Raw genomic sequence first — 27,509 nt, 5'->3', positions numbered from 1 at the left:
TTTTTATTTTCAAGCAGGCTTTTAACCCTGCATTGATGGGTGCACAGTGTGGCTGCTCGCACTGCAGTAGTACAGCTCCGCTGCCAAGCTGTGGTTTAGGGAAAGACTGAGTAATGGGGACATCTTAATATGATATAGCTACCTTGACAAACGTGGTTTATAACTCTATTATACAGAAAATCTTTGGCATAAAGGAGTATTTAATATGACGAGAGTCCAATTTTCAGACACTGCGCTACACTAAATATTATGATTACAATTTTCTGTTGCAAGTAGCATGTCTTTAACACTGATCTACTTGTCCACATTTTTTTTTTGCAAGGCAAAGCTCAGGCCCTAGTATTACAAATCTGAATTATATACGAAGAAGTAGGAAAACAGGATGGGTTAATTTAATCCAGTCTTTCAGCTTGCTCTCAGTTTCTGTCACCTAGAAGTGAAACAGATGCAGTAAACTACACACTGACTTTATAAAAATACTAAATAGTTTCAAATAGCTGGCATGAATTTACTATATCTTCCAGTCTGGTAACCCCTATCTTTGAATAATTTTACTGATGTCTTCCTCACCCTTTGCTGGAAGAACATTTCACAAACATTTTTAGAGGGCATATTGCGTGCAAGGCAGTATTTTTGCCCTGTCAGAAAAAGGCAGTTAGACTGATCTAATATGACAAATCATCTTTGCTGCTATTCACTTGATTATTCAAGTCCTTCTAGTTAGTTGCAGAAATTTTCTAGTACTTGATGTTAAGGTGCTACCTTGGCTTTCCTTCTGTTTGTAAAGATGTACACTATACTTTTTCCTGGTCTTTCAAACAAGTATTATTTATCATTCATTTCCCAGCAATAATCACTAATGGCTTCATGGTTACTTCAGCATCTTTTCCAAGCACTTCATGGTTGAATTCTTATCAGGCCAATTTGAAACCTCTAGCTTCTTACAACATGCTACTCATGACAAAGACTTCCTGATAATTTAATTTTCAGAAACACTACCCACCCTCCAGTCTTTTTTTCCAAAGACAACATAACATGTATGAGGAGTACAAACAAAACCAGTAAGACACTCTTCAGTAGGTTTGTAATTAAAAAATAAAACACAGTTTAAGGTGTGAAGTGTTTCCTAATCAAAACCACTTAGTTTATATAAAAAATCTTTCATGGGAAGAAGGGGAAGAAGAGGAGGGAAAGGGGAAGCTAAAACTTCAAAGGGCAGAAGCCCTTCACTATTAATTCAGATAGGTCCGTCCCTCATCTAACGCAAAAGTAATACCTCGAGGAAAAGTTCATTAAAAAGCAACAAAATAAATGAGTGATTATAAAAGCTGATAATTCTCCTGGTGGTCAGTACGCACAGGCCAGCATTATATTTTCTTTAACTTAAAGTTTAGAGAAGTTTAATGGATTGAGAAGCAGCCCAGGACAGAATGTCATGACTGTCTGCAAAGAAGCCTGTTCCACAAGTAGCCAGACCTATTCCAATCCCTTGTAGAGGCCCTTCAGATTCTACCATTAATTTTCTTGCAGTTTAAATTATTTGTATGTACCCAGAAGTGGATAAAAAGTAACGATATAATATAATTTTATATTTTATAGAAATAAACTTCCATGGTTCACTTTGTAAAAGGAAGCAGTAGCAAATATCTTGATCCCATTATCTTGATCCAGAAAAAGATAATGACTTTGTTCCTTAATCTTCCCTTCCGCTCAAAAAGGTTGAGAAGAAAAAGGAGAAACACAAAACAGGCAATAAGGTACAGCTTAACATATGGAGAAAAAGCACGAATTCCTTTGATTCATTAATATAAGATGATACACAGGCTCCCTTGCTGCCTCCTCCCACAGCTTAAAGTTACAAATGCAGTGGATGATTTTTCTGTACAGCCCCAGCCTACTTTATTTCAGGATGGGAAGTGCAGAGAGTATTTTGAAATACAAGACAACTGGAAAGAGCATTCAGAAGTTTAAGATGTAAACAAGCACAGCAAATCCCCACAGTGAAGTGATGTAAATAGCATTAGGAAGAGTGCATACTACCATATTTCCTCAATAAGCCATTAACATAAAACATAATCCTAAAAGTTGGTCTCATCCCTTGTTTACAGACTCATTCTTCCCAAAATGTCAATAAAACAGCAATTGGCTCTTGCTCCTTATATTCCTGAGGCTGCTATTTGGCAAAAATGCAGAGCCCACCCCTGCCACACAATCCCTTTGTTGTTCCTGTATAATGCTAGGAAATTCTTCCACTTGTGTATTTTTATTTACATATAAATAAAATATATTAAGTTTGAATAATAATCTTTATTTCTTTATTAGTTTATTTGTAAAAGGTACATTGTAATCCTGAGCTACTGCTTTTATACATTTAGCATCGTACAAAGACAGATCATTTACAGTTTGATCATTTACATTTATTGTGCTCCAAAATCCTTATCTGAATATCATTTTGTTGTAGCAGGAACATACATAATTTAAATTACATGTATCCCTGAAACATCCACATTAATTTACCCATCTGACCCCTTTATCTAAATTACTACAGTTGTCTAAATCACCCAGGACATTCCTTCCGAATTTAGCAAAAACTTGTTTAAAACTATAACGACGGGCAGTGCAAGAACTGGTCCCTCAATCTTTTGTGAATACATCATTAGAAGAAGCTTTCTGTTTCCGTATTCTCTTGGCAAGTCAGTGCTAAATTGACTAGATGTATTTTGATGGAATGGTCCAAGTAATAGTTTACCCATTTTCTTATTACAGCAGTTAGCGTGAATTTACAGTGTCTCCCTTTGCAGTGACCTGCGCATAACTCTCCCCAAACAGGGAAAATCTGACATGATCAGAGGAAAGTAAGAGGCAACCCATCACCATCTTATTGTTACCTACTTGACATTGAGTATTACAAAACAAGTCATATGAAATGCTTCCCTTAGACCCTGTAAAGGAACTTGTACGAATAACCAGAGTTAAGTTCCATAATCCGAGCATGGCTTTTAGAATTTGCCAGTTTTAAAAAAAAAAAAAATGAAAAAAAACCCCACCCAAACACCTAAGTCCCAGGATCCCGAAGAAGAAAGCATTTATCCTAACTGAACTCCAACCTTGGATAAAGGGAAATTTATTTTGACTACCAAAATAGCATCTCTCTACCTGAAAAATCTCAAAGCATACAGTGTTTACAAATGTCTCTCTAGCAACATTGTCAGTTGTTAAAAGTACACTCAAACCTTTCATTTCCTGAATAAGGTCACTACGATCTTAGGCAAAAGATACAGTAAGCAGTTCAAGCAAAATGCTTATTGCTTAGGTTTTAAAGCAAGCCACTTTAATTTTAGTTAAAATGTTACGTACAAATGGGAAGCTACTGTAGAAACACTTATAAACACTCTTGCTTTTGACTTCTTACTGATCATCTAGAAAAATGGCAGACAGGTTTTTAACATAATAAAGGAAATGTAAAACTTAATACTGTCTGTTGAAATAAAATCCAACACCTATAAAGACAGAGTTATGAACATGTAAACACAGCTTTAGTATTCAGAGCTAGGGAATCTAGCAGCAAAACAAACTATTTGCATATTATGTAGTGCAATGAACATTTGTTCTTAGAGACCCCCAGCCTTAAAACTACTTTGAACAGAATGGAATCCTTACAGGAAAGGTTTTTAAAAGTGTCCAAGATGTAATATTCAGCTTTTCTAGATATCCATCGGCTCTAAGCTAACGATTTCTCTATGCAAAACTGTGCTCTGGATAACTGACTTTAATGGCTCCCCAGTAGCACGCTCGAATGAGGCAGATTAAACCTAAAAGATAAGCGACAGCCCAAGAAACATAGGTTGCGTGAAATCGCCTGGCGAAATCCTGTGTACCAACCTACAAAGAGAAAACAAACATGTCAAACATACAGCTCTATCTGTATGAGCCAAATACATTAAGGGGAACCATTTAGGCGCTACTTTTTACTCTCTTAAGAATAAATCAGGTATTTTATTAGTTTAATTTTACACAATTGTAAGATAAATGACCTGGGAAGGGACACAAGGGGGTCTCTAGCGACAACTGCCTGGATCAAAGCAGGGTCAACTCTAAGGTCAGACCAAGTTGCCCAGGGTCTTAACCCAGCTGGGTACCAAAAACCTCCAAGGAGTTGGCACACCTCATGCCAAAACATTTTCATCATTTTCAAACTCAGTAAGGCTGTTAAAAAAATACAAAGAGAAAGCTGTCTCTCAGTTCCACTGGAAAATTATTCTCTAACTCATGTAAGCTCACAACAAAACCCCAACTTATTCAGTTTATAACGTAAGTTACCAGTATAACGAGAATAACACATATGAATTCAACTACAGGTATTTCCTCATATGTAGTTTGCTGGCACTGCCAGGTAGCAACTTGGCTCTAGGAATCAGTACCGGATACTTCAGAGCCAAGCAAGCCAAATAGTTTTCCAAGTAATAGAGTAACAACAATGTGAGCCTTATAATTTGTAAACAGCTTATTATCTGGTTTTCTTCTATATTTTGTAAAAATAAGGGCATATACATATTTCTAACTTTAGGAATCCCATTCCCCTCCACTGCAGTGGAACTTACAGTCCTGGCTATACAGCAATATGTATTTCTGGAAACGCTCAAGTTTTTAGAGCCTTAGCAAGATATTCTGGTATTTCTACAGTGAAGTAAAACCATTTTTCATAAAACTCAAGTTATCAGAGAGATCAAGAGTCAAATTTAATATCAGGAAGAGGAGCCTCTCAAGGTGGCAGAACTCTTTTTTTTTTTTTTAGGAACACTTCATTTTTCTGGCTAACTCGGATGATTAAGTCTATAGTTTTAATAGAGGTGACAAAACCCACACAAGCTTAGGAGATTTTACTCAAACGCTGGAGCAAGGAGAGCTGGTCAACCAAAGCAGCTCCTTTGTACACACACCCCTGTACACAGTTGCAAGTATATCAGAGTACATCACTCACAGTTAATCCAACTCCAATGAAGATGCAGATCATTCCAATTGTAATATATGCACAGCAGCGTCTCCGTGGCAGCGCACTTCCAACAGAAGAACTGTTGGAAAATAAATGGTATTTTAAACTTAAAGAAAACAAACAAACTACATAAATAGTAACTAATCAGTCTAAATGGGGGGAGGGGAAGAGAATAGCAATACACATACACAACCTTAAGTTTATAAAGTTGTAGGCAAAGTCTACAATTATACCAAGCAGTAAAAGACAGAGTCCACGTTTCTTTTAAAGGGCAACTATTGGTGAAGATTATGTAGTATCTAAAAATATAGGTGCTTACAAAGAGTGGTGTTACACCTACAGTTTGAGTGTGCCTCCTATATCCCCACTGCATCCAGGTAAGTATCACGAATAGCCTCTGGACCGCAAACCTCAAGTTTGCTTTGCAGCTTTTGTGTAGGTTGTAAGACAATCTTTAGATTTTTAATACATCAGTACATGACTCGAATATATTCACTGCATCTCAGTAACTGGAAATTGCTTCTAGCACCCCTAAATATTAATAACAATCTGCACTATTTCCTAATAGTCCACTCAATATTGTTTAGCAGCTAAGATGATACCCCACTCCTTGAAGATAAAAAACCCAAACTGTTTCAGTCACAAACACGAAAAATTTTTCACATTCAACACTTCCAAAGACTGAAATTCTTCAGACACATTTAAGTCAGTTTTAGTAACCTAAAACATCACAAGTTCTTTTTAGAATTCTACCACAAGTTACATGAGCTGCACAAATCACTGCTGACAACCCAGGTAAATAAATCCTTTGGACGTTCTGTCACCCGACATCTACACTATAAACTCCAAGACAGCTTGGTCTCTACCTTCTGCATTAAGCTAACTATTACAGCACTTCAGTCAAAGTGAATATAAAATGCAAATAAAACATTACATTCTCTACTACAGGTTAGAAGAAATATTCCAGAGGCTTGGCACTGTTTAGCAAATGCATCTTGAGTCACATCTGCAATCACATACAGCTGTACTAATGAGAAAAATAGGAACACTTAATTCTATTGAAACCCAGTGAACGCACAGGTCCATTGAAAATACGACACTGGCAGAGGTGCTTTTATGAAATATGTACCATTTATCTCAGAGGTAATTTTGAAGCATCCCAAAACATGCTATCATTAACTAAGCACTTCATCCCGCTCTGTGAGATCAACACACCTTTGGAAATACTGGGAAGCTTATACTCTGTGTTCAAAGATGCAAGGGAAAGTAATTATCATTTCATGATAGTTCAATATATTAAAGATGAATATATAAACAAAAGAAAGCACTGTTGAACTATTGAAGCAGTACATTGGTCATATGACTGACCAAATTTCTGGCTCCAGTTAATTAACCACATAGTAAGGCCTCATGCTTAGCATGTGACTAGAATTTTTTAAGCATTCATCTTAGAAAGCCTTCAAATAGACTGGTTTAAGCAGCTTTACTCCAATGTTATTTCTTTACAAGGAATTTCTGAAAAAAAAGAAAAAGCCCAAACGGTCCTCAAGCTCACATGCTGAGCTTCATCTGAACAAGGCGAGGGCTAAATACAGCGACCAATCACAAGCCATCTGTTACGTATTTTCAGAGGAGGAAAGGTCCCAAAATTGTTCTGCTTATGATACCTATGGGGAAATTACTACTTACCAAAAGCCTACCCATACACACTTGGGTTAGGATTGGGGGTGGGAGTGATTAAGGCAGGAGAATTACCAGTTGAGGAAATAAGGGTATCTTACCACCCTCCCTCCTCACTCACCCTTCTCCCCAGAAAGCCACTCTAAATGCTTCCACAACCATTTGATAAGATGAATTTGTTATCTGATTCCAAGTTACACGATGGAAAAAAAACAAACAAAACAGAAGTTTTATAAAAGGGGACATGGAAAAGACTTGTCCAAAACCTGAACTGATGAGCACCGTGCTTGCCAAACTGACCTTAGGTTCCCTCCTTTGCAGGATTTCCTGGCTATGTACTTAGAAAGTTAATTCTATTACAGAGCTGGATACCTGAAGATAAGCTAGTAAAAACGTCGTGTTCAATACACATAAAACACGCATGATGTTTACTGCACTGTGTATTTCACATGGAGACAAAGTTCATTTTGGGAAAGAGACCTTCACTTTCAGAGCTATCTGACTTAGGATCTTGATTTTGTAACCACATTTTATTGCAGGTGCCCTGTGTATTTTCCATCCATATTTCTCTCAAGCTCTGTCCCCTCCTACCTAATAAGAAAGGCTGGGGAAGAAACCATCACTTCAAGTACCACAAAAAGCAAATTTAAAGATTGTTTTGATTTAACTGACTTTTTCTTTCCACAGAAAGCAAAGATGAAGTAAACGTAAGTTTTCCACATAACAGACTTACAAATATTTAGCAATCCTAATAAATCATAATTTATTTTTCCTCTCCTGACAGTGATATTAGCTACTGGGCCATGCTAAATAGTCAGGTTTCCTTCTACCCACCTCAAATTATACATAAAAACTCAAGCTAGCTTTGAATAAAGACAGCTGAAACCCTACCCCAAAAACCTACCAACTGCAGCAACTTTGACAGGCTCATTCAGAAACAATAAAACTTGCAGCGAAAAGAACATTTTTACATTGCAGAAGCAGATTGTCCCATTGCAAGACTGAAGAGGACAAACTCACTACAAAGCTATTTGGAAGGCAGCGGTTCTTTCTTTCCGAGCTGCAAAGGCACCTGCCAGACCTCTGGGCAGAGGCAGTAGACACAAAAGACACCAAGGCCAATTTAGCATCAGGTAGTAATTAGAAGAGGGGAAAATTGCTACAAGGGACAGAGGCTATTAAAGGAGTAGCACAGGAAAGAATGCAGGGTGCTCCAAAGAATTCCTAGTATTGCTAGGATTTCAGACATGCTTTTAGAAGGGATTTAAAAAAAAAAATCAAAACGCTAGTATTTTGAAGGTGAATAGCACTGATGAAATCCACCTCCACGGTAGTGCCAGAGGTTCCAACATCTCCTGCAGACTTTATGGGGCAAAAGTGTTATAAACACAGTGGGTTCATTGTTTGTCAGGCCTTAAAAATAAAAATAAGTAGGCTCTAAAGAAAAAAAAAAAAAAGATATTTGGAGTTCTGAAATGAAGATTTATACCCTTCAATTCTTTTCCTAGTAACTGAATTCATGATCCTGAAGTTTCTAGATGATTTAATATACAGCTTGGGTAACAGCAGCATACAAAAAATAGTTCCTGCTTCTCCTTCATTTAATGGGAAAAGCATCAGCCACTTTCCTTAAACCTCTCAATAGTTTGGGAAATGGGCTGATAAACACCTGGTATCTTGCATTTTGAAACACAGAACACTAAAACAGTAAAAAAAGAAACAGCTTCTTCCTCATTTCCAAGTGTCATTCTCTACACTAGAAAATAAAACAATATTGCAACAATTTTCTCATTAACTACATTTGTTTTCCCAGTGCTGTAAATAACGTGCAATTAAGGGCCTACGTCAGGCAGAACCACTATGCCTCAGTAGGTCTTCTGCAAACACCTTGCCTATACTGGCATGACCAGGTTTGTAGTCCATTTCCAAAGAGGTTTGGCCATTTACCAAGTAATTTTATTTTCTTCATCACAACTAATTTCCTATATTTCTCAAAAAAATTACCTGGGGTGGGAGACAGGCAAACACAGGTTAACACAGATGTAAAAAAAGGATGTCACAAAGTAAGTAGCAGGTAAATGGGATTAAAAACAAACTAGAAGCCTTAGATACATTTTCCCCAACATCAAGATATGAAATAATTCCTTTGCTTATGTACTCTAGGGCACAATTGCTTTATTTTCACTGAATGTTTTGTTACTGACCGTTTTGTGAGATAGCTCCTAACTTCCCTGCAGTTTTACAAGCCACTCTTAATATTAAGGTCTAGTCTCCGCCAACAAAATAGGTGGTCACAAACAAGCTATCTGCAGAGACTCATTGCACTTCTAAAAATGCTTAAACAAAATAACAAAAATTATTTGAGAATCAAAGTCTCAGCTGAGATCTCCTTGAAATACCTACTGCTGCAGTGATTCAAGGTGCCTTTTGCCTCACTCTACATTATATTTCTTTCAGTGACAATCATCAACTGAGTCAACAGAAGGAATTAATAGTTTTGCATCTGACTAGTCAGTGTCAATGACAGAAGCTTTGCATTAATAAGCTGAAATAAAGAACCCCACATTCCCTTCTGACTACTTGGCTCCAGGTAGGACAGCCTCTGACAATGGGCAGAAATAACTGCAGTGACCTGCTGCTTCCTATTCCATCATTACAATTCAAAGCTCCGCCTTACTTGTGCTGTGCCCTAAATCCATGCTTTAGAAACGTTTATGCCGCTGGAAGTGCGGAACTCCTGACCAACACATCTCAAGTGCAAAGAAGACACCACGCAACCTATTCGAGGCTTAAATTACAATATTCCATAGTTTGCATCGGAAGCCCAAGGGCAGAAATTCCCATTTGTTAACATTTGTTTTGTATTCTGCAACTGTGTTGCCACTAAAGTTGTAATTCTCACAAATTGCACTGCAGAGGTGCTTCGTTTTATTGCATACAGCTGGCATGCTTTGCATTTTGAAGACAAAAATACCAAGAAATCCTCTGGCTCCATGTGGATATTTAAATTAAAAGCAACATAAATCAAGAAAATTCAGACCAAAAGATCACAAGGTATTACTTTCGGACTGTTGCTTGGAGTGGTTTCTTTTCTCATTGTTTGCATTGGTTTTTTTATGGTTAAACAGCAAACAATTTTGTACCTAAAGAGAGTCAAGGAAAAAGCTGAGGCCAGCTACAAAGCATGACATGATAAAATACAAAACAACTGCAATTAGTTTAAAAAACAAACAAACCAAACCACAGAACACCAACCCCTCCCCTAGGACTGAATGCGATTACAGTCAGTAAAACCCTGCAAAGCAACATCACATCAAAATTGTAAGTTTATTCGACACAGGCAAACGCATCCACTACTCCATACCCAATGGGCTACACTCCTAAGGTTAACCCTGCCACTAGACTGACTTCTACCAAATACTCCAGTAAAATATTGCAATCACTGTTGAAGGCCAGGCCATGCCAACACCTTTACATTTATCCTAAGCCTTCTGCTTCCTAAGGGACCTGCTGGTTTTCCTACAACATGCAACACAGCTGTGGTTTTCCACTCCCAGTGGAAAACACATTTGCTCCTTTAACTGGAAGTCACACTTGCCTATCAAGGGAAGACAAATATTTAAATACATCAGCAGGACAAGAAAGTATCTATTTCACATCCTGTGGTTGTGATTTCATACAAATTTTAACAACACTTCAAACTATGTATTCCCGGCCGCACATAAGAAATGCCAAACAAGTACGCAAAAAAAGCCCCTAACAAAAGACAAAACACTCTTACAGCTCTTGTATTCTGTTTTCTTTCTTATTGAAGTAATACTAGACGAGTAGACAAGTTATTCCACAGTAATTCAGAAACATTAAACAAGCTAACGCATTAAGATGCGTAACAAAAAATAGTTGTTGAGTTTATGAAATCAATAAAATCTCTTTCAATTTAATACAAGATTATTCCCTTTCCTCCTTTTACAATAAGGCAATTCAAGTTTGACATTTACATGACATCTGATTAACTGCAAGAAGTGGTAAAAATTCAAGGACATAAGTTGTTAATTTTAGCAGCCTTCTACTGTCTATTGTTAGCAGCTTTTTTTTTTTTTTGCCTCTAGCAATTTAACCACAGTACTTTAGTAAATGGAGGTTGGATTTGTCAAAGTTACTGATTTGTGCATAAAGAGTGGGGAATTCATGTGCACATAACATGTTCCTTAGCCTTCAAATTCAGATGAGTATGGCAAAATAATTAGCACAGCAGACACATTTTACTCCAAAAACTTCTATAGGAGAAACACAGGCAACTTCTGCAACAGTTAATTTACGTAATCTTGCTTTCTGAGAACTTACATTTTTTTGCAGTGCGGGCATTTTGCTAGTGTGTTAAACCTCAGTTCCATCCACTGTAAAAAGAAAAAATAAAAAGGTTGAAAAACTGGCCTAATAAAATGTTTGTTGTACTTCATGCTAAATGTCACTGCAAAAACATTTTGCTTCTCAGGCTTTCTTTGACTTGTTTCTTGCTTTCTTCCGTAAATGGGATGCCCTTTGTCAGTGTCAACACAGGACTGGGATTTCCATGTGAACATTTCCCATGGCTTGCCTCACTATTACAAGATTCACTTGACGTAATGTGGTTTCAGCCACAGGCGCAGTACGGGCAACATTAATACAGTTTTTTCTCTAACTTCCATGACCATGACTATATCTCGAATCAAAAATAGATGTGTTTTCTTTGGCAGAATTACAAATAGATGCATTTTCTCATCTTTCCCCAACTCTTGCATCATTTGTGAAAAACAAGTTAAGTGTACACAGAAACATTAGCTAAATAATATTTTAGATAGTAGATGTCTGTACAAGTTTTATATCCATAGAGACTGCTATAGGCTATATGACATTTTAAAAGGTGATATATAAAACTGTACATCACGTAGTCATAACCTTCAAAGCACAGACTAAAACTTATCTGGGAAGCAGCCTTGGTGAAATTAATCTCTAGAATCATCTCAACCAGAGGATACAGAGTCATATACTCACTTAAAACCCAGCAAGTTTTGTCAAATTTCATTCCATAATAAATAGAAAACAAACATTTTAAACACCTTTGCCTTGAACAAGGGGTAAAGTTATTGTTCTTCACTCTGCAAGCAGTTATATTGTAATTGCATCTCTCTTCTGCTGCCTTTCCCAAATGGAGGTAGTTAGCATGGTTTCCTGGTTAAACATAATTCTCTTCTCCCCTCTCCTCTTAATTTACGCAAAAGTCACACTGCTTATTACTAGCAGGGGAAGAATCCACAGCAGAGACCACAGTGCCTCCACTCTGACCCTCCTTATCTCTGTAAGAAAAACAGAAGTCAGTCTACTTAAGTGAGTAGTGTTGTTGTAATTACTCCCAACACAAATCAAAATCAGAAGCCATCCTTTTACACAAAACAGGACCCACCTACAGCACAGAACCATTTAAACACTGAGAATAAACTTATGATTTGATGTGCAAAGAAAGAACATGAGCAGGTTTTGCTGTGAGTACGGTTCTGATCTGTAGTATTTAGAGAGCACTCTCCCACCTCTTTAAGGTCTCCTTGGGTTTTATTTAGATCCAATAGGGCTAAATCTCCACTAAGAAGAAATTCATTATCTTTTAACTCATTCTGAACTATGCAATTACAGTACATTTTAGATAGCTGTTCTTCAAAATTTATTTGTTTACAAAGACTTGGCCAAACTGATTTGGCATGGTTGTATTTTATCCCTTAATAAAATGAAAGCTTCTACAATACTCCACTCCTGAGTAATGCATTTAGAAACATCAATTCTATTTTCACATTCCTTCCAGAGGACAAAGTTAGCTATTTGCCTGCATCCCTGTCAAAAACTACTCAGGTTCGCTTAGTGCTACAGAGTAGAAGTGGGATAAGGTGTGGTTGTCAGTAGAGGGGATGGAGACAGGCCTCTTCAGGGCTCTTCTTCCAGCTTATTAAACTGCAGCTGTAGAAATAAAAGTAAATCTAAATCCAGGACATAACATTTTATGTATTCATAATTCAACTTAATTTCTGTACACTAATTTTATTCCAGGGTAGGCAACTCCATTTCCGAAGTTACTCATTAATGATCTTTCTAGAGTTTTATTTAAGATTTCTTATTAGCCATAATTATTAATGGATACAAATTGAAATGCACTTCGGCTCTAAATATTGTGAAAAACAGAAAGGCACTGGTTATCTGTTTTCATTGAGAAATAGCTGGAAGTAAGAGAAGCACTAACTGTTATGATTCCTTCTGCCCACACTGGAAATATTTGCAGAAAAAGAAAAAATGCAACAAGACATTCAAACCACAAGAATTCAGATCATGTTAGCACAGTGAGGAAAGGTTATTTTCTAATTCTTGGAGTTTTGATGGGTTTAACAGGTAGTTTAGATCACGCTTAAAGCTGGTATTTTTACTCACATTCCAGAGGTGCTTTACACTACCAAATCTTGTTTCACGTTGTTAAGAGAACTTGACATGAAAACTTGACAGTTACATGAAATTTAGCTCCCTGCTGACAATACAAACTGTATTTTTCCCATTGAAACAATACAATTAACAACAGTCCAAATCCTGGGGAAAAAGGTACTGAAACACAGATGAGGATTTCTGAAAACACTTAAATGTTTCAACTGTGGACAGTTGAAAACAGACATTTACCAAGGGATTTACTAGAAAAATATGTCAAAGTTCCTTCCTACTGAGCCTAAATAGTTAAAAAAGAACTTCTCATCTTACCGAATGCTCCCCTCCAGGTTCTTTGGGAAAGTAAAATACTTGCGCAGATTAAAATATTTCTCAGTTTTCTAAAGAACTTAAAAGGCTTTCTATTCAGTTATTTTAGAAGAAATACTTTTCATATTTGATTAGTTTTAAAAAAAATAAAACTGACAGAGCATAACTGACAAACCACAGTGCTCAGCCTACAGCCTGTACCTCACATATCCTGCTCCTGACTTCTTGTCCTTGAGGGTGTCCAACAGCAGGACAGTAGCAGAAGGATGAAAAGGAACACAGGGACACCCTCCCCTGTCTGCCACCATCTCCAAAGGCAACTTAGCCTTAAACAGCTACAAATCATCACAGGAAGAGTCCCCTGGGAGAGGGGTTGTGGTGAATGACTTACTACTGGCAGAAACAGTAGCTCAGCCACAGCCCATGTCCAGAAGCTCTCAAAAAAGCCCAAACCAGATCAGACTGTGATTCAGCAGGACAGTTAAACTCTCGTCTGCCCTCCTTTTTTGTTCTACCACTTTTTCCACTTGTCTGAACTTCAAATCTGCCAGAAATAGCGGAAACTTTAATACAGAAGAAACTCTTACCAGGTTACCCAAGGAAAAAAAATAATCTGATGAACAAAATGTGAATAACTAGTAATAGTTCAGTACTAAATCATTACCCAGCTGAGACAGAGAAACTTTAAGGTACTCCATAGCATGAAGCACATTTTTAATAATTTGTAAATTATTGTAAATTGCCCCTCCACACAGAGGCAGGGAAAGCACAGTTTGTACTTATGCTTTCAGATTAAAAAAAAAAAAAAACACCTTGGCAAGGTGGTGAACAAGTTGATACTCTTAAAAGAGCACAGAACAAGCAACTGACAATGTGAACTTTCTACCCCAGGAATTCTAGCTTTGCCTGTCTATTTTATTTATAACTGCCAAGTAAAGTAAAGGAGATACCTTACTGAGTTGCTGAGACATGCATCTAGCATTACATATTTGCTTTACAGTGGCGAGATATCAAAGGGCAGAAATACCCTCGCAGAAGCTAAGTTTCCAGGTTGGCTAGAGCTCTTGGTTTTGCCTCCCTGCTCACTCTCAAAAACAGACAGTTTTCTGATTTTTCTTAATTAAAAAAATTACTTGAAGAATCTCGGACTTAGTAAAAGAAAAAGGCAGAAGCAAGAGAGTGGTAAGAAAGCTGTGTAAAGCAAGAAAGTGTTTGTTTCTTGATAACATAAAAGAACATGAGCTTCAAATTTCCAATGATTGTTTCTTTTCCATGTACTGTAAAGTGGTAAATTGGTCTTACTGGGAGACAGGACTATGAAGTTCAAAATGATGCAGTTCCTTAAAGCAACCATCAGATCTGAAGCCACAGACACAAATTCCAAATTAGAAAATTTTGCCTTTTAAAGCAGTGCATAGTAGTTATGGGCAAAATCAGCCTTTATGGGTTTGTGGGTTTTTTCCTTATCTTCACCTAAAGAGGTTCATAATGTAAACTACAAAACTATTTTGGGCTGCATTTATAGAAAGTAAAGGCATAAAGATAAATAAAACTCCCATGCTGCTGAAAGCCCCCAAAGATAGGTCAATAATTTAGCAATGAGAATTTTACTTCATAACACTGATTGTCCCTGAGGAAAAACAAAAAAAACCAAAAAAAAAGATTAACGCATATAGTATAGATAGCCTTTTGTGTTAAGACTACAGTTATGTGCAGTTTTAGAGCTGTGCTAATAAGCGTAATTGCATTAAGAATTAAATTATGACACTGTACCAAACTAGAGCGTTCATGCAGGTACTTAACAGTTTGTAACGCGCTATTATATTTAAAAAGAAAAAAGCTAAAAGAAAAGGCAAACTTTAATAAAAGCTCCCTGACTTAGAATATGTACTCGAGATGGCCTTTTACTTCTGTAGATCCAGTAGCTTTGTTAGTAACATTATTCTATATTGCATACGACATTCTCACTAGTTAAAGTCATAGGCTTGCATTTAAAAAAAACAAACAAAACCCACTTCAGCTATCTCCAGTTACAGCTTACTGTTCTTCAGCAAGCGGTATAGTAGGAATATATGTATTTCTTTAAATATACAGAGAGAATTAGTAGACAGACTATTTCTTAAGCACCTCTAATGGTTTCTCAGATCCCACATTACTTGTAAATTCATAACCAAATTCTTAGTTTCCCTTTTGAAAAAAAGGTGTAAGAGCCATCTCCGGCTCCCTGCATTCATCACCTGCTATAGCAGTTAAGCCATTGTTGCCTACCTCACTGTTCCATAAACCTGAAGTAAAGAGCTAAACAAACAAGTCTATTCCATCACAGCCATTCACAAGCAAACCTTTTTCTCACTGCTGATACACACCAATGTGAACTGCCATCCCCTGGGCCTTCTTTTTCCTTTCACAGAATGCACTTTCACATTCTCTAGCCTTTATGTATCCGACAATCCTTTGTTTTAGGAATGTAACACCACCCTGGTGACTACGCAGGTCCTTCAGCAGTACCACTTATCTAAGCCATTTCTTATAACTCTTAGCCTGACAAACATACAAGCATTGCTAGACAATGAAGCTAAAGCTAACTAACTTGTGTATTGCAGAGACTGTTCCTAAATCAAAACTCAAGTATGGCAGCCCCTTAGCCATGTAAAGAGGCTGTAAGCAGTTCAACAAAAAGTATTTTGAAATTGAAGGATGCAAGAAAATGGCTCAACTGTCAGCCTTGCATATAACCCAAAATCTCTAATTCTGTAACAGATATGCTAATGATAAATGCTTTAATGAAGAGCTTTCAGGGATCTGTACAGCAATGGCAGAACATAACCATCACTGTGCCTAAAGAGAACCTAGAAGCCTATCTTTTCCAGCACCAAATCACTAAGCAATAAAATTAGCTTTGGGCTTTATCCATGCACGCACAGAAAAACACTGAAAAGATTTCTTGAAATGCATTTAAAGATAACAAAATATAGACCATACATCCATAGCACAGAGCAGCTTTACTTCCTATAAAGCAACAGAGTAAGGCAACAAGCCCTTAAATTGCTTACAACCAATAGTTTAAGCGTGAGAAGAAGAATCAGATGCTTTACTTACAAGGAACGTATTTCCACAGTGCCCACATACCACTCTAGTTCCATCTGGTTGAACTGGCAAAGCAGGCTGAGCTGGCTGCTCTTCTGGGATCAGCATTACTGGACCAAGGGTAATGATGCGTCTACTGTGTTAAGAACATTAGATGTACATGTAATTAAGCTAGCAAAAGAGAAGCACAATGCGTTTAAGCAATTAGCTCAGCCATTACCAAATATTTTACACTTTCAAACTATAATCTGCTTTTTAAACAGAAGGTGCACCCAGTTTTACTCTCCCTCCAAAGTGCTTTCCTTTTCATTTTGGAAAACATCCTCTTTCACTGTAAGATCAGCCATGTAAGCCAGAACCATGTGGAGATCAAAGACCTGCCATCACATGGTAGAAACACTCCTCAGGAAAACAGTCTTTATACCTAGACTGAGCCAACCTGTGAACTGTAATGTACATACCCACGTGAAACATGAAGAGCAAGGACTCTCCCATAACCTAGTTCTTCTAAAGTCAGATACTACTCCTTCCCACACTACTGACAACTATGTCAATATAAGCAACACATCCACATTTGTATAGTAAAAATTCCATTCAAATTGAATGAACTAAAAAACAGAAAACCACCCAAGGCTGACTAAATGCAATCAATTTAATTTGAAAAACAGTTTGCAAGTATTTGCTTTTATGTTCAGTGTATTTCCAGTTTCGTTATACAATTTCTCTGTTCAAAATGACAGTACTCAAATTAACCAACCCAAAGCAGAACGAAGATCAGACTATCTAGCACGAAAAAAGTGAAGATAAAAATTTAAGCATTATTTAACTCACTGCATCGATCTCCATACACAACCAAAACTGTATTCTAGGACTCCCTTCAGTCTGGAGCCTTCCATTTCAGGCATACTCCCACCACTCGGCTTCAAAGTATCCCAGTTTTGCCCATCTTTTAGTAAGGCAAATACATAGGTTGTCTTAGGGAAACTGTAGAGATGCATGTTTTTGAGATTTTAACAAAATTACAGAGTTTCTGATTCCGCTTGGTTATCAACCATGTGATGCATTACAACTGAAGTATCTCCTGAACATTTTTTCACTCAGTGAAAATATGTGGAATGTTTTGAAGTTTTCCCCAATACTCCATTAGCAAAAAAAAATAAACAAAATTTTGAAAGGATGAACAAAATGTTTCAAGACCAGAATATCCAACAGGTGTGGATATTGTGGTGACTAGGGTACTTAGTGTGGTAGAGCTTCCATTCAAGCAGTCACAGCAGTCACAGATCTAGCTTCCATCTGTTTCTCCTGTTAGAGCTGCATCACTTACAATCAAATTACTCCTACCTCAGCAGGATCTTTAACACCCTAAGGTCAACAGTAAGAATAATCAACGTGTCAATTGTGCTTATTAATTTACCCATTTGCTGTTACATTAAAGTCAAGGGCTGAGAGAAGTTGAAAATGCAGCATATCAAAGAAGGGACTAACGACAACCTGCTGCTCCCTCTCCCGTTTCATTTTGAAGTCCCCACTCTGAACCAGGCAAATTGCTGAACCTGTGTGTTTACAATAATTAGATCTGCAATAAATTATGAACCTTAAATCCCAGAAACAAGAAGTGATTTTCTTCTCCATTTTTTATTTTGTTTGTTCCTTATAACATACCTAAAACAGGAACATACATTAGAGACTACCACCAAGTACAGAAATAGAATTTTTTCTTTTTTAAATTTAATCTTAATAAAAAATTTTAAACTTGACTTTAATACAACCTGTCTCTGCAGAAACTCGGTAACACTTGGTAAGTGTCCCTATAGAGAGACCAAGGCTTGAACCTCTTTTAGTTTGAAATACACAAAGAGCAGCGTTGCTTTAAAGAAAACCATTTCAAGGCACTTACAGTTTTGTATTCTTACCAGTTAGGTCTTGGACAGCCTATTTTCCGAGATGTATCCTTACAGATAAGGAGACAATTACACTGACATCTAACATACTTCTTCCCTGAAGGAGGGTTTTTGATTGGCTAAACAGAACAAAAAAAAAACACACCAGAGAACACACATAAGTCAGAGCAATTCCCTTTTTCCCTTGTAACAGTATGACAAAGCAGAACAACTTCAGTGATAAGTTCTTGCTAACAGAGAAATACAGTTCCTCTTACCAAGGAAACTTGAGAGTCAAGACAAAATTAGAAATTTTCTCTCTGCCCAGAGAAAGAAGTGCAAATTTTATCACCAGAACACACAAAAGATTCTGCAAACTAATAGAAAAAACATTCATATTTCAGCAAGTCAAGGCCTTAGTTTAGTATTTTTTTTTAACGTGAGGTTAAGTAGTCATACACCTAAAAAACCCTAAACAGTTAAAACATAAAACAAGCCTCCATGCCTGGTACAATGGTTTTATTCAACAATGAAAGGATCAGAGTCTGGCTTTCGATCACTAAGAGAGTATGTAGACATCACTGAACTGTAGTCTTATTTTAAGCTGTACTGAAACTATCTTTCTGCAACCTGGGAGTCAAGTTTCTGAGTCTCTTTCATACAACAAATCACAAGTTTCAAAAGCTGCAAGATATAATGTTTCAGGCCAAACAAAGTAAGTCGGCAGGGATAGAGAGTATTAATAGCAAGTTCTCCACTCTCTCTTTTAAGTGAAAAAAAAGAAAATGTTTTCCTACAGATATAAGGTTTCCTGTTTTCTAAATACAATTTAAAGTTCTTTTCACAAACCAAATCAAATCCAGTGTTTTTCATGCAAATGCTCCCAGCTGTGGAGGGTTGTTGTATTAGATCCCAAAACTAAAACCGGCAGGAAGGAAAAAAAAATAGAAGCAGGAGGCCAAAAGCTGAAGATGAATTAAGAAAAGGCAAGGAAGAGCAAAGAGGTCTGTGATCACAAAAACAGAACCTACAATTTCTGCATTTCAAAATCAGTGTGGTTTGTTAGCAAGCTAACAAATTGACTAAATAGCAGTGCAGCAGGTAAGCACACATCCAGGGAAGGGTGTGAGTTAGTTATTGTTTCTTTCAGTCGAAGTAATTCAATTCATTTCTCTTCATCCCACCACAACCAGTTTCACCCTCTTTTACAGTAGGGTAATTACTTAACCAGCATCTTTGCGTTTTGTTCTCTGCCTCGGAAGGAAAAAGTCTTGTGCAGTCTCATCAACAGCACAAAGATTCATTCCTGCTGCTCACGGCAATCCTTATGTCAGCAATCCTTATGTCAGCAACCCTTGAACTTGCACACTAGTTGCACTAGCAGCCAGTTGCACCAGCAGCCAGTTGCACCAACAGGTTCTTTGCAGGGACGGCAGGAAGGGACTCACTCTTCATGGGTATGAACATGAATTCTACCTAAGGCATACTTCAACCTCCTTCCCACCTCCCTTCTGATAAAGAAAATGCTGAAAATCTGTTTTACCGTAGCTTCATTGCAAACTGTGCACTTAACAACATGTTGGTGTAGCTTGCCATCCAAATTGATTAGCGATTGGCACACACGGCAGTTTATAACAGGAACACCGCTGGCATCTGGACTTGCAATGGCAGTATAGGGCGGAGGAAGCTCTGCTGCAAGAGATCAGGAAATCTCAGTTGAAAAAACTAAACAGAGGATCCTAAAACGCCATCAGCAAAGATTGTTTCCAACAGTCACAGCCTCAAAAAAAGAAAAAAATATTTTTTAAGAAGTTAATAATTAGTATAAACATAAGACAGAAGTAAGTCTGCTTTCCCCTTCCCTGCAACTTCTGTGTACCCAGACATCAGCTCTAGTTGTATATAAAGCATACCAGTATCACAACCAGACTGTAAATCATCCCAGAAAAGTGAATCAGACAAAAGACTCATCTATGCAACTGTATTTTCAAACCAACTTTTTCCCATCTTCAGAAAAGGGGAGAAAAGGAACCCAAACAAACCCCAAACCCACCACAGATAAGTAGCAACTAGAGACTGGCTTCTGAAGGAATAATATAAGATAAAAGAAGACATGGGTAGGCAGAAGAGCCATAACAGCATTTTCAAACATGACTGAAACAGTCAACTATTTATCATTTAGTATCAAATACTACAGGCAAAGATGCAGAAAAGTCCTCCTAAAGAAACAGGTCTTAGATGGGAGGTGGCACAACCCGTTTCTTTTTTGAGTGCAACAACAGCAAATTTATGCTATCTTGAAGAAATAAAGACCAACAGAACCATCAGAGCTTAATCTTTTAACGGTTCTAAATATTTTTGCTTTCCAAGAACCAAAGCACAGATGGACAAGGACAGTTTTAGTCACTTAAGATAGGCTAACACAAGGGAGAGGCCTCAGGACCCTGTGGAAAAGGAGATTTCAGCTTTGCCCATGGCAAACTAGGGAGGAAACACTCAAGATGCTTCTTGGTTTAAGAATCCATGGAATGAAAACAATTCAGCCAAGCAATCTCTCATGAGCTTATTACTACAACTATTTGGTGTTTAGTAGCACTAGTTTTTATTTCATCATGAAGTTCAGGGTTGTTCAGGTAAGCAAACAAAGAATGGGTATATTTAGTAGCTCACTGTTAGCTTTTTTCGTACTAGTAATTGAATAATAGTGATACTTTGAAATTATTAGCCTTGGACTTTAATAAATTATTTCATAATTTCATCCAAGAAGCCAACATAATCTCCAGGGAAGCAATGAGAAATCAACGAGAAATCAACCTACTTTCAGTTTACAAACAGCACTGAACAGGATCTGCTGGAGGGGTGGAGAGGGAAATCACAGGCTTCTATCAAAGCTGACAAGCACAAGTATTAGATGTAAACCTATGAGAAAGCACTCATCACTCCTTCACGCTGTTTTAAAGTGATTGTCATAGGCTGGAGGGATATAAGAAAATCTGCCTGCCCTTCAAATCCAAAAAAAGCATCACAAACCTTTGGAGCAGCATTGCTGTTCAGTGCACTCTTTGCTGCTTGGTGTACAAATGATCTGGACCCATACTTGATTTTAACTTGCAGGGGTCACATAGGGAAAGTGGACACTTTGAGGGTCTCAGAATTATAGCCAATATACATTAATTATTTCACACAAACAAAATAAACTTATCTGATGCAATGCAATTCTGAAGTCATCATAAACCAATGCTCTGTTATTTGAGCAAATGAACTTCACATCCTCAGCTTTGATGTATCAGTTGCAGAAACCAACTTCCTTAAGAAATATCAAGTTACTTAAGAGTGTTGTTTTGATTTTTTGTTTCTGAGGAACTACATTCTGAGAGAATAGAGCATCCAGTAAAAAATTCTTAAGAATAACAAAATGTTGCAGTACTGTGACACCTTCTCTTCAGTACAAGACTGCCACATGTGAGAGGAGATACTACAAGATATTAACAAACAAAACAAACACAAGACAAAACCCCAAACCACCACCCCCCCCCACACACACACACTTTAGCAACTGGAAGCAATCTCAAGCCTCCTAGTTTCCTGCAGCAAACAGGTATGAGATTCAGCTGACGGGAACAGCAGGGTCTTAGCTGCGAGTGGCAAAGCCAAGACTGCTGCAAGAGGAGGTTGGCTGCAAGCACCCTGCTTAAGTGCTCCTGCCACAAGCAGCTGACGCACTTTCTGGCGAGAACAGGTAGCCCTAAAGCAAAAGGCATGTCCAGCAGACGGAACACCAAACTACCTGTCAAGAAACCCCTTTGGCTAAATCCCAGTTTTGTTGCTTTTCAGAAAAGCAACCTCAATCATGTTACCAAACTTCTTTGCTTTGTCCTCTGCATTTAAACTGTGACTTCTCAACTCTTAGCAGCTGGGCACAGGGCAGCTGTACTATGGAAAGGCAAGCAGCACCTTGAAGGGTACCAGGAATTAAAAGAGAGACACAACACCCCTCCCACCTTCCAGCTCTCCACGCTCCTGCAATATTTCAAGAACTGGCAACTATCCCCTTCTAGACATTTGGAAAATTCCATATCCTACTTGTAAGTGCCCATTCCTAGGATTCTGAAAGTTAGTTAAACAAGGTGTGTGAACACCTGCAGACAGCACCAGCCACTTCTCACACCTCCTACTGAAGCTGCTCAGCTTCCAGGTAAGCAGACTCTGTTCCTGTCCTGCTGGCTCAGCAATTTTCAGAGAGCAAGCAAATAATGGCTGCTTTTCAGAGTGGTGCTGCAGCAAATAACACTTGCTGTGGAGCAGAAAGCCAGAGGTATCTTGGCTTAAAGAATCAACCTTCATGCTTAAAGAAAAAGTGCATTTGGAAAACCTCCAAAAAACAAACCAGCAAAAGCCACCAAAATTAAGTTGAAAGAAAAATATTAGGGGGAGGGGGAAACGTTCAGAAATATTGGGGGGAGGGGGGTGAAGGGGAAAATAGAGGTATTGTCTCAGAGTTTGCTGCTCATTACCGCTTAATAAAAAGGTTTCAAAGCACATTAACATACTTCGGTATGACTTTTTTTGACAGCTTGAATTTCAGGCTGAAAGGTCCATAATGTTGGATGTGACTGGATGGTAGGCTACTTTCACACACACATCAGAGGTTTCACCACATGTATAATACTGATTTCCTGCGGATGACACACCAGATTACAGTTATATCAGGTTTTCTTTAAAAAAAGTAAACTCCAACACTAATTAGTTCAGCAAAATTAGCAGAGCATCCTACCATGCAGTACACCTGACTCTAACCTATGATTCCCTCCTCATCACCACAGGACAGAAATATCACAATTCAACGTCAGAAATGCATTTCCTCCCCATGTACGGGAAGGGCAGAAAGCACACTGAACTACTCTAAGGCTTACCAGGGTCAAACAGAAATGAGTTTGTTTTGGGGTTAATTTTGTTTATTGGATTAAAGAAGGAAGAAGATTCTTTAGCCTGATTTGGGAGGGGTTCAGCGAGGGAAAGAAAAAGAGTGATCTGTGCCAGAAACAGGTAGTTAAGAACTTAGATAGACGTCGAGAAACTAAAAAAGCGCGCTGAATAACCACCTTACTACAGGGAACAGAGTTGATTGTCCTACTCTTTGTTTAAGCAAAGTTACTGTGCCCAGTGTCCACATGGAAAAGATTTTTCTTGCTTGCTTCCATCACTAGGAACAAATAACGAGCCATCAAACTATTATCAAGATTCAACCACACACCAGCTTACCCTGAAAAGGGTCAGCTGGGTCTCAGCTGCAGCCCAGATGGGTAAAAGGCAGCTACTTTCAAACCATGGCCTCTCTAATTTGAAGCTCAGGATGACATATTGGGCAAAGTAGATAATTACAGGGATAAGTCTATTAATGTACATTCAGGTGGTAGTTTGGAGGGCAAAGGGCTGCTTCCTCCTTCCTCTGCAGCTCCAGACCAGTCAAGTGATGTTGAGCAAGGAACCACTGCAGAAAGCTGAGGTTTGGAAGCAAACCCCATCTCCCTGCCAGAACGCTTCCTCCCTCTAAGTCTAGACTTGAGTTTAAGGGGAGAGATAAAGACTGCCCGTTAGCTAAAAAGGCAGTTTAGCTTGCTGAGATCCTTTCACTAAGGAAAACTCCCAGAGCAAGGAAACTAGAGCTACCCAGTCTATGTCGAAACTGCGCAAAATTTTGTTCCGCAGATACCTTTTTCTAAGTTCTGTAGAGCAGTTTTGAAGTGCTACCTAGCATGCTTGCCTGTGGACCAATTAAACAAGAGAACCTCGACTTGCAAAGATATTTCACTTTAGAAAAGCTCCATGGTTCCTCCTGACTTTCCGGAGTGAGCCACTTATCTCAAGGGCCACTCGGCACCACTGGTGCCAAACCGGTTAACAGGAGTTACCAGCATGGGCTGAAGGCACAGCAGGACACAGTTACCAACTGAAATGAGCATTTGGGGCCCAGTTTGGTTCCAGGTCACAAGTTATACACCCTGCACTCAAACAAGAGTCACTGATCCAATGCATTTTCATGATTTTTTTAAAACCATAAAGACTTTCTTAGAAATAAATTGGAAGTGGACACAGAAGTAAGGACTACTAAGAATAAAAACATCAAATACCAGAATTTAAACTAAGGATTTCTGGATTTTCTTAACTACAAAACTGAAGGGGTGATACCAATTCTACATAATTGGATTAAACAAACCAAACCTTTTACTGTTTTTCAGGCTGATAATCATTTGTGCAATTCAAATGAAAGCGGACAGCCAACTGAAAGCGAATAACACTAATCGAAATACATTTTCATATCAAGGCAAAGAGGACTGGCTTTCTACAGGTCTTAATTTTACTCAAAGCTGACAGATGCTTACTAGCAGCATTCTAGTTACATACATATGTAACATAACTACACAATTACACAAAAATCTTTAAGAAAGGGCTAACACACTGGAGCCAGTGAGATCAGGGCTGTAATCTTACATCTTAAAAGCTACTGCCAGCAAAGCTACAGTAATCTTATTCAGTCTTGATTTGTTCAGCTCTCTCTCCACTCCCTTCCTGCTCTAAAATGCTTAAGTGGAAAAAACCAACAACTATGTACTAATATGTTTTGTAAGTGTCCTGATTTATATTTTCTAAGAAAAACATTTTCACCTAGTTATTAAATATTCAGTACTGATGAACAAGATTATTTTCCTAAACCTGTTAGAGAAAGTTAATCCCATATCGTTAGGCCACGATTCGAGATTTGCAAGCCCAGTATCTGCCTTGCTTTAGAGATAGAGCCGAAACCAGCGATGGCCTTGAAACGCGTCTGCAAGGACATCCCAGCGGCTCCGGCAACCGCACGGCGCAGAGCCCCTGGGCTGCCGGAACCCGATCCGCTGGGGCAGGCACCGAACCTCGCCTGGTTAATCCCGCTCCTAAAGACCAGGGAACCCCAACCCCACCATCGCCCTGCGGGCTCCGACATGGGAACGCGCTGCTGCAACGAGCAGAGCGGCTCGGGCTTGTTCCCCCGCTGCGAACCACTGTTTTAATGCTTTATTTATTCCCCCCCTTCCCCTTGCGCAGAGTTCGCCGCGGAGCTCGGCCCACCCGGCCCTGCGCAGCGGGACCTGTTGTTCCTCCCCCAGCTCCGGGCCCCCAGAGAGGGAAGGGGAGAGGGGAAGGGGAGAGGGGAAGGGGAGAGGGGAAGGGGAGAGGGGAAGGGGAGAGGGGAAGGGGAGAGGGGAAGGGGAGAGGGGAAGGGGAGAGGGGAAGGGGAGAAGGGAAGGGGAGAGGGAAGGGGAGAGGGGAAGGGGAGAGGGGAAGGGGAGAGGGGAAGGGGAGAGGGGAAGGGGAGAGGGGAAGGGGAGAGGGGAGGGATGGAATGCCGAGAAGAAGGGAGGAAAGGAGGCCCCCGTGAGCAGTGCCCCCCGCTCACCTCGCGGGCTGCTGTCCGGCAGGTAGGGCGGCGCGGTGGGGGTGACTTTGCCGGAGCCGGGCGCGGAGAGCAGCGGGGAGCGCTCATCCACCCCCTCTGCGGCCATGGTTGCGGCGCCAGGGGCCCTTCTCGCTGCCGGGATCTCGCGGAGGCAGCGGCCGGTCCGGCAGCGCCGGGGAAGGAGCGCAGAGGAAGGGGCTGGGAATGAATGGGAGCAGGGGCGGGGCGAGGCTGCAGCCGCGGGGCGATGAATGAGCGGGGCGAGCGGGCAGCGCCGCGGCGACCCCCGGGCCCGGAGCCTCCCTGCCGCCTACCGGCAGCCGCAGCGCCGCCGGGGCGGAGCGAAGCGGTAGGGTACGAGCGCAGAGCGCGGTGGAGGGGAGCGGAGAGGAGCGGTAGGGGGCGGGGCTGCGCGGGGCGGGGCGGTGCAGAGCCGCGTGGAGCGGTAGGGCGCGGGGCGGGCGGGAGACGGAGGGCAGCGGCGCGGAGCGGCGCAGTGTTGCGGGATGGAGTGAGGTGGGGCGTTGCGGGGCGGAACGGCGCGGGTGCGGCACAGAACGGGGCGGTGCGAAGCGGGTGCGGGACGAAGGGGAGCGGCGCAGAGCGGCGCGATGCATGCGGAGCGAGGTAGTGTGGGGCGATGCTTTGCTGTACGGTGCGGTGCGGTGTGGTGTGGTGCGGGGCAGCGCTGTGCGGTGCGGAGCGAGGCGGCGTAGTGCGGATCGCCCCTCGCCCCCCGTGAGCCGCAGGTCGGAGGCGGCGTTCGAGGGCGCGTTCGGCGGTCGGGAGGGGAAACGCAACAACCTCTTTTCAAATAAAGGACTTCTTGTTTATTTTGCTGTTATCTGAAACTCTGTGTTTACAAATTCGGGTGCCAGGAAGGTGCTGTATTCGGTTTTACTGCTACCAGTCGGCTTTTCCGGGGCTCTGAGGGTGCAGAGCGCAGTGACGGACTCGCTAAGGCGTCGGGACGCACCGGGCTCTGAGGACGGTGGCAACACTTAAAGCCACTCTAAACGCGAGGAGATGCGTCCACGCATTGTCACATCTGCTGCTCAGCTGAGAAATCTCTCCCCTGGTGTCGCTGAGTTCCCTGAGGATGTAAGGATTTAATTTCCTTCTGCTAGGCAGCCGGCTCAGGCATCATCTGGAGGTCTCCAGCAATGAGAGAAAATAGCCTTCCCTGGTGAATTTTTCAGTTTCTACTGACGTAAGACAGATGTTTGTCACCTGTGTGTATTCTATTCCATCGTCCATAGGTCAGAGATTGCCAAGCTGTTGTAATACTAGAAGATAAGCAGTTACTGTGTACAGAAGCAGACATGACTGCCCAAAGTGCCACCCGGAATTCCCACGGCACAGTTACACAGCACCAAGCTACTTCTTAAGCCGCGGGACGTGGAAGGTTGGCAGATGTTTTCATAAGAACTGGGTAAAGATGAGATCGTGGCCTGAGAGTTTACAAGCTGATCGTAGAATCATAGATTTATAGAATAGTTTGGGTTGGAAGGGGCCTTAAAGATCATCCAGTTCCAATCGCCCTGCCAGGTGCGGTATCACCAGGACTAAGTATAGGGAGGTGATCCCTTCCCTTGTCTTGTTGGTGTGAGAATTAATTGATAAGTTTTGCTGCAGCTGTTTTGCATGTTTACTTATCTTG

The 27,509-nt window shown here is 40.1% G+C and overlaps 2 protein-coding genes across 3 annotated transcripts in view; one reads left to right on the top strand and one right to left on the bottom strand.

Annotated features, from left to right (window-relative positions):
- Positions 1-11,002, top strand: part of NECAB1 (N-terminal EF-hand calcium binding protein 1) — a 96,694-nt gene extending 85,692 nt beyond the window's left edge. Inside the window, exons 14-15 of the mRNA XM_054058598.1 lie at positions 7,361-7,380; positions 9,131-11,002. Of these exons, the coding sequence (XP_053914573.1) occupies positions 7,361-7,380; positions 9,131-9,133 (23 nt within the window). The 3' untranslated portion in view covers positions 9,134-11,002. The remainder of the gene's footprint in view (positions 1-7,360; positions 7,381-9,130) is intronic.
- PIP4P2 (phosphatidylinositol-4,5-bisphosphate 4-phosphatase 2) lies at positions 2,299-26,219 on the bottom strand. 2 transcript variants are annotated; one of them, XM_054058603.1, is made up of 7 exons: positions 25,850-26,219; positions 19,955-20,100; positions 18,445-18,551; positions 16,541-16,664; positions 11,018-11,070; positions 4,982-5,072; positions 2,299-3,882 (listed from the first exon to the last, which is right to left on the bottom strand). In XM_054058603.1, the coding sequence occupies exons 1-7, from the start codon at positions 25,953-25,955 to the stop codon at positions 3,739-3,741; spliced, it is 771 nt and encodes a 256-aa protein (XP_053914578.1). In that variant the 5' UTR covers positions 25,956-26,219; the 3' UTR covers positions 2,299-3,738. The 2 variants fall into 2 exon arrangements, with proteins under 2 accessions (XP_053914578.1, XP_053914577.1); XM_054058602.1 differs by having other exon boundaries at positions 2,302-3,882; positions 19,955-20,103; positions 25,850-26,214.
- Between the last annotated feature and the right edge of the window lie 1,290 nt (positions 26,220-27,509).

Source organism: Cuculus canorus, chromosome 2, assembly GCF_017976375.1.
Source record: "Cuculus canorus isolate bCucCan1 chromosome 2, bCucCan1.pri, whole genome shotgun sequence".
NCBI lineage: Eukaryota > Metazoa > Chordata > Aves > Cuculiformes > Cuculidae > Cuculus > Cuculus canorus.
Note: the sequence above shows the minus strand (reverse complement) of the source record. Positions and strands in the feature narration are given on the sequence as shown.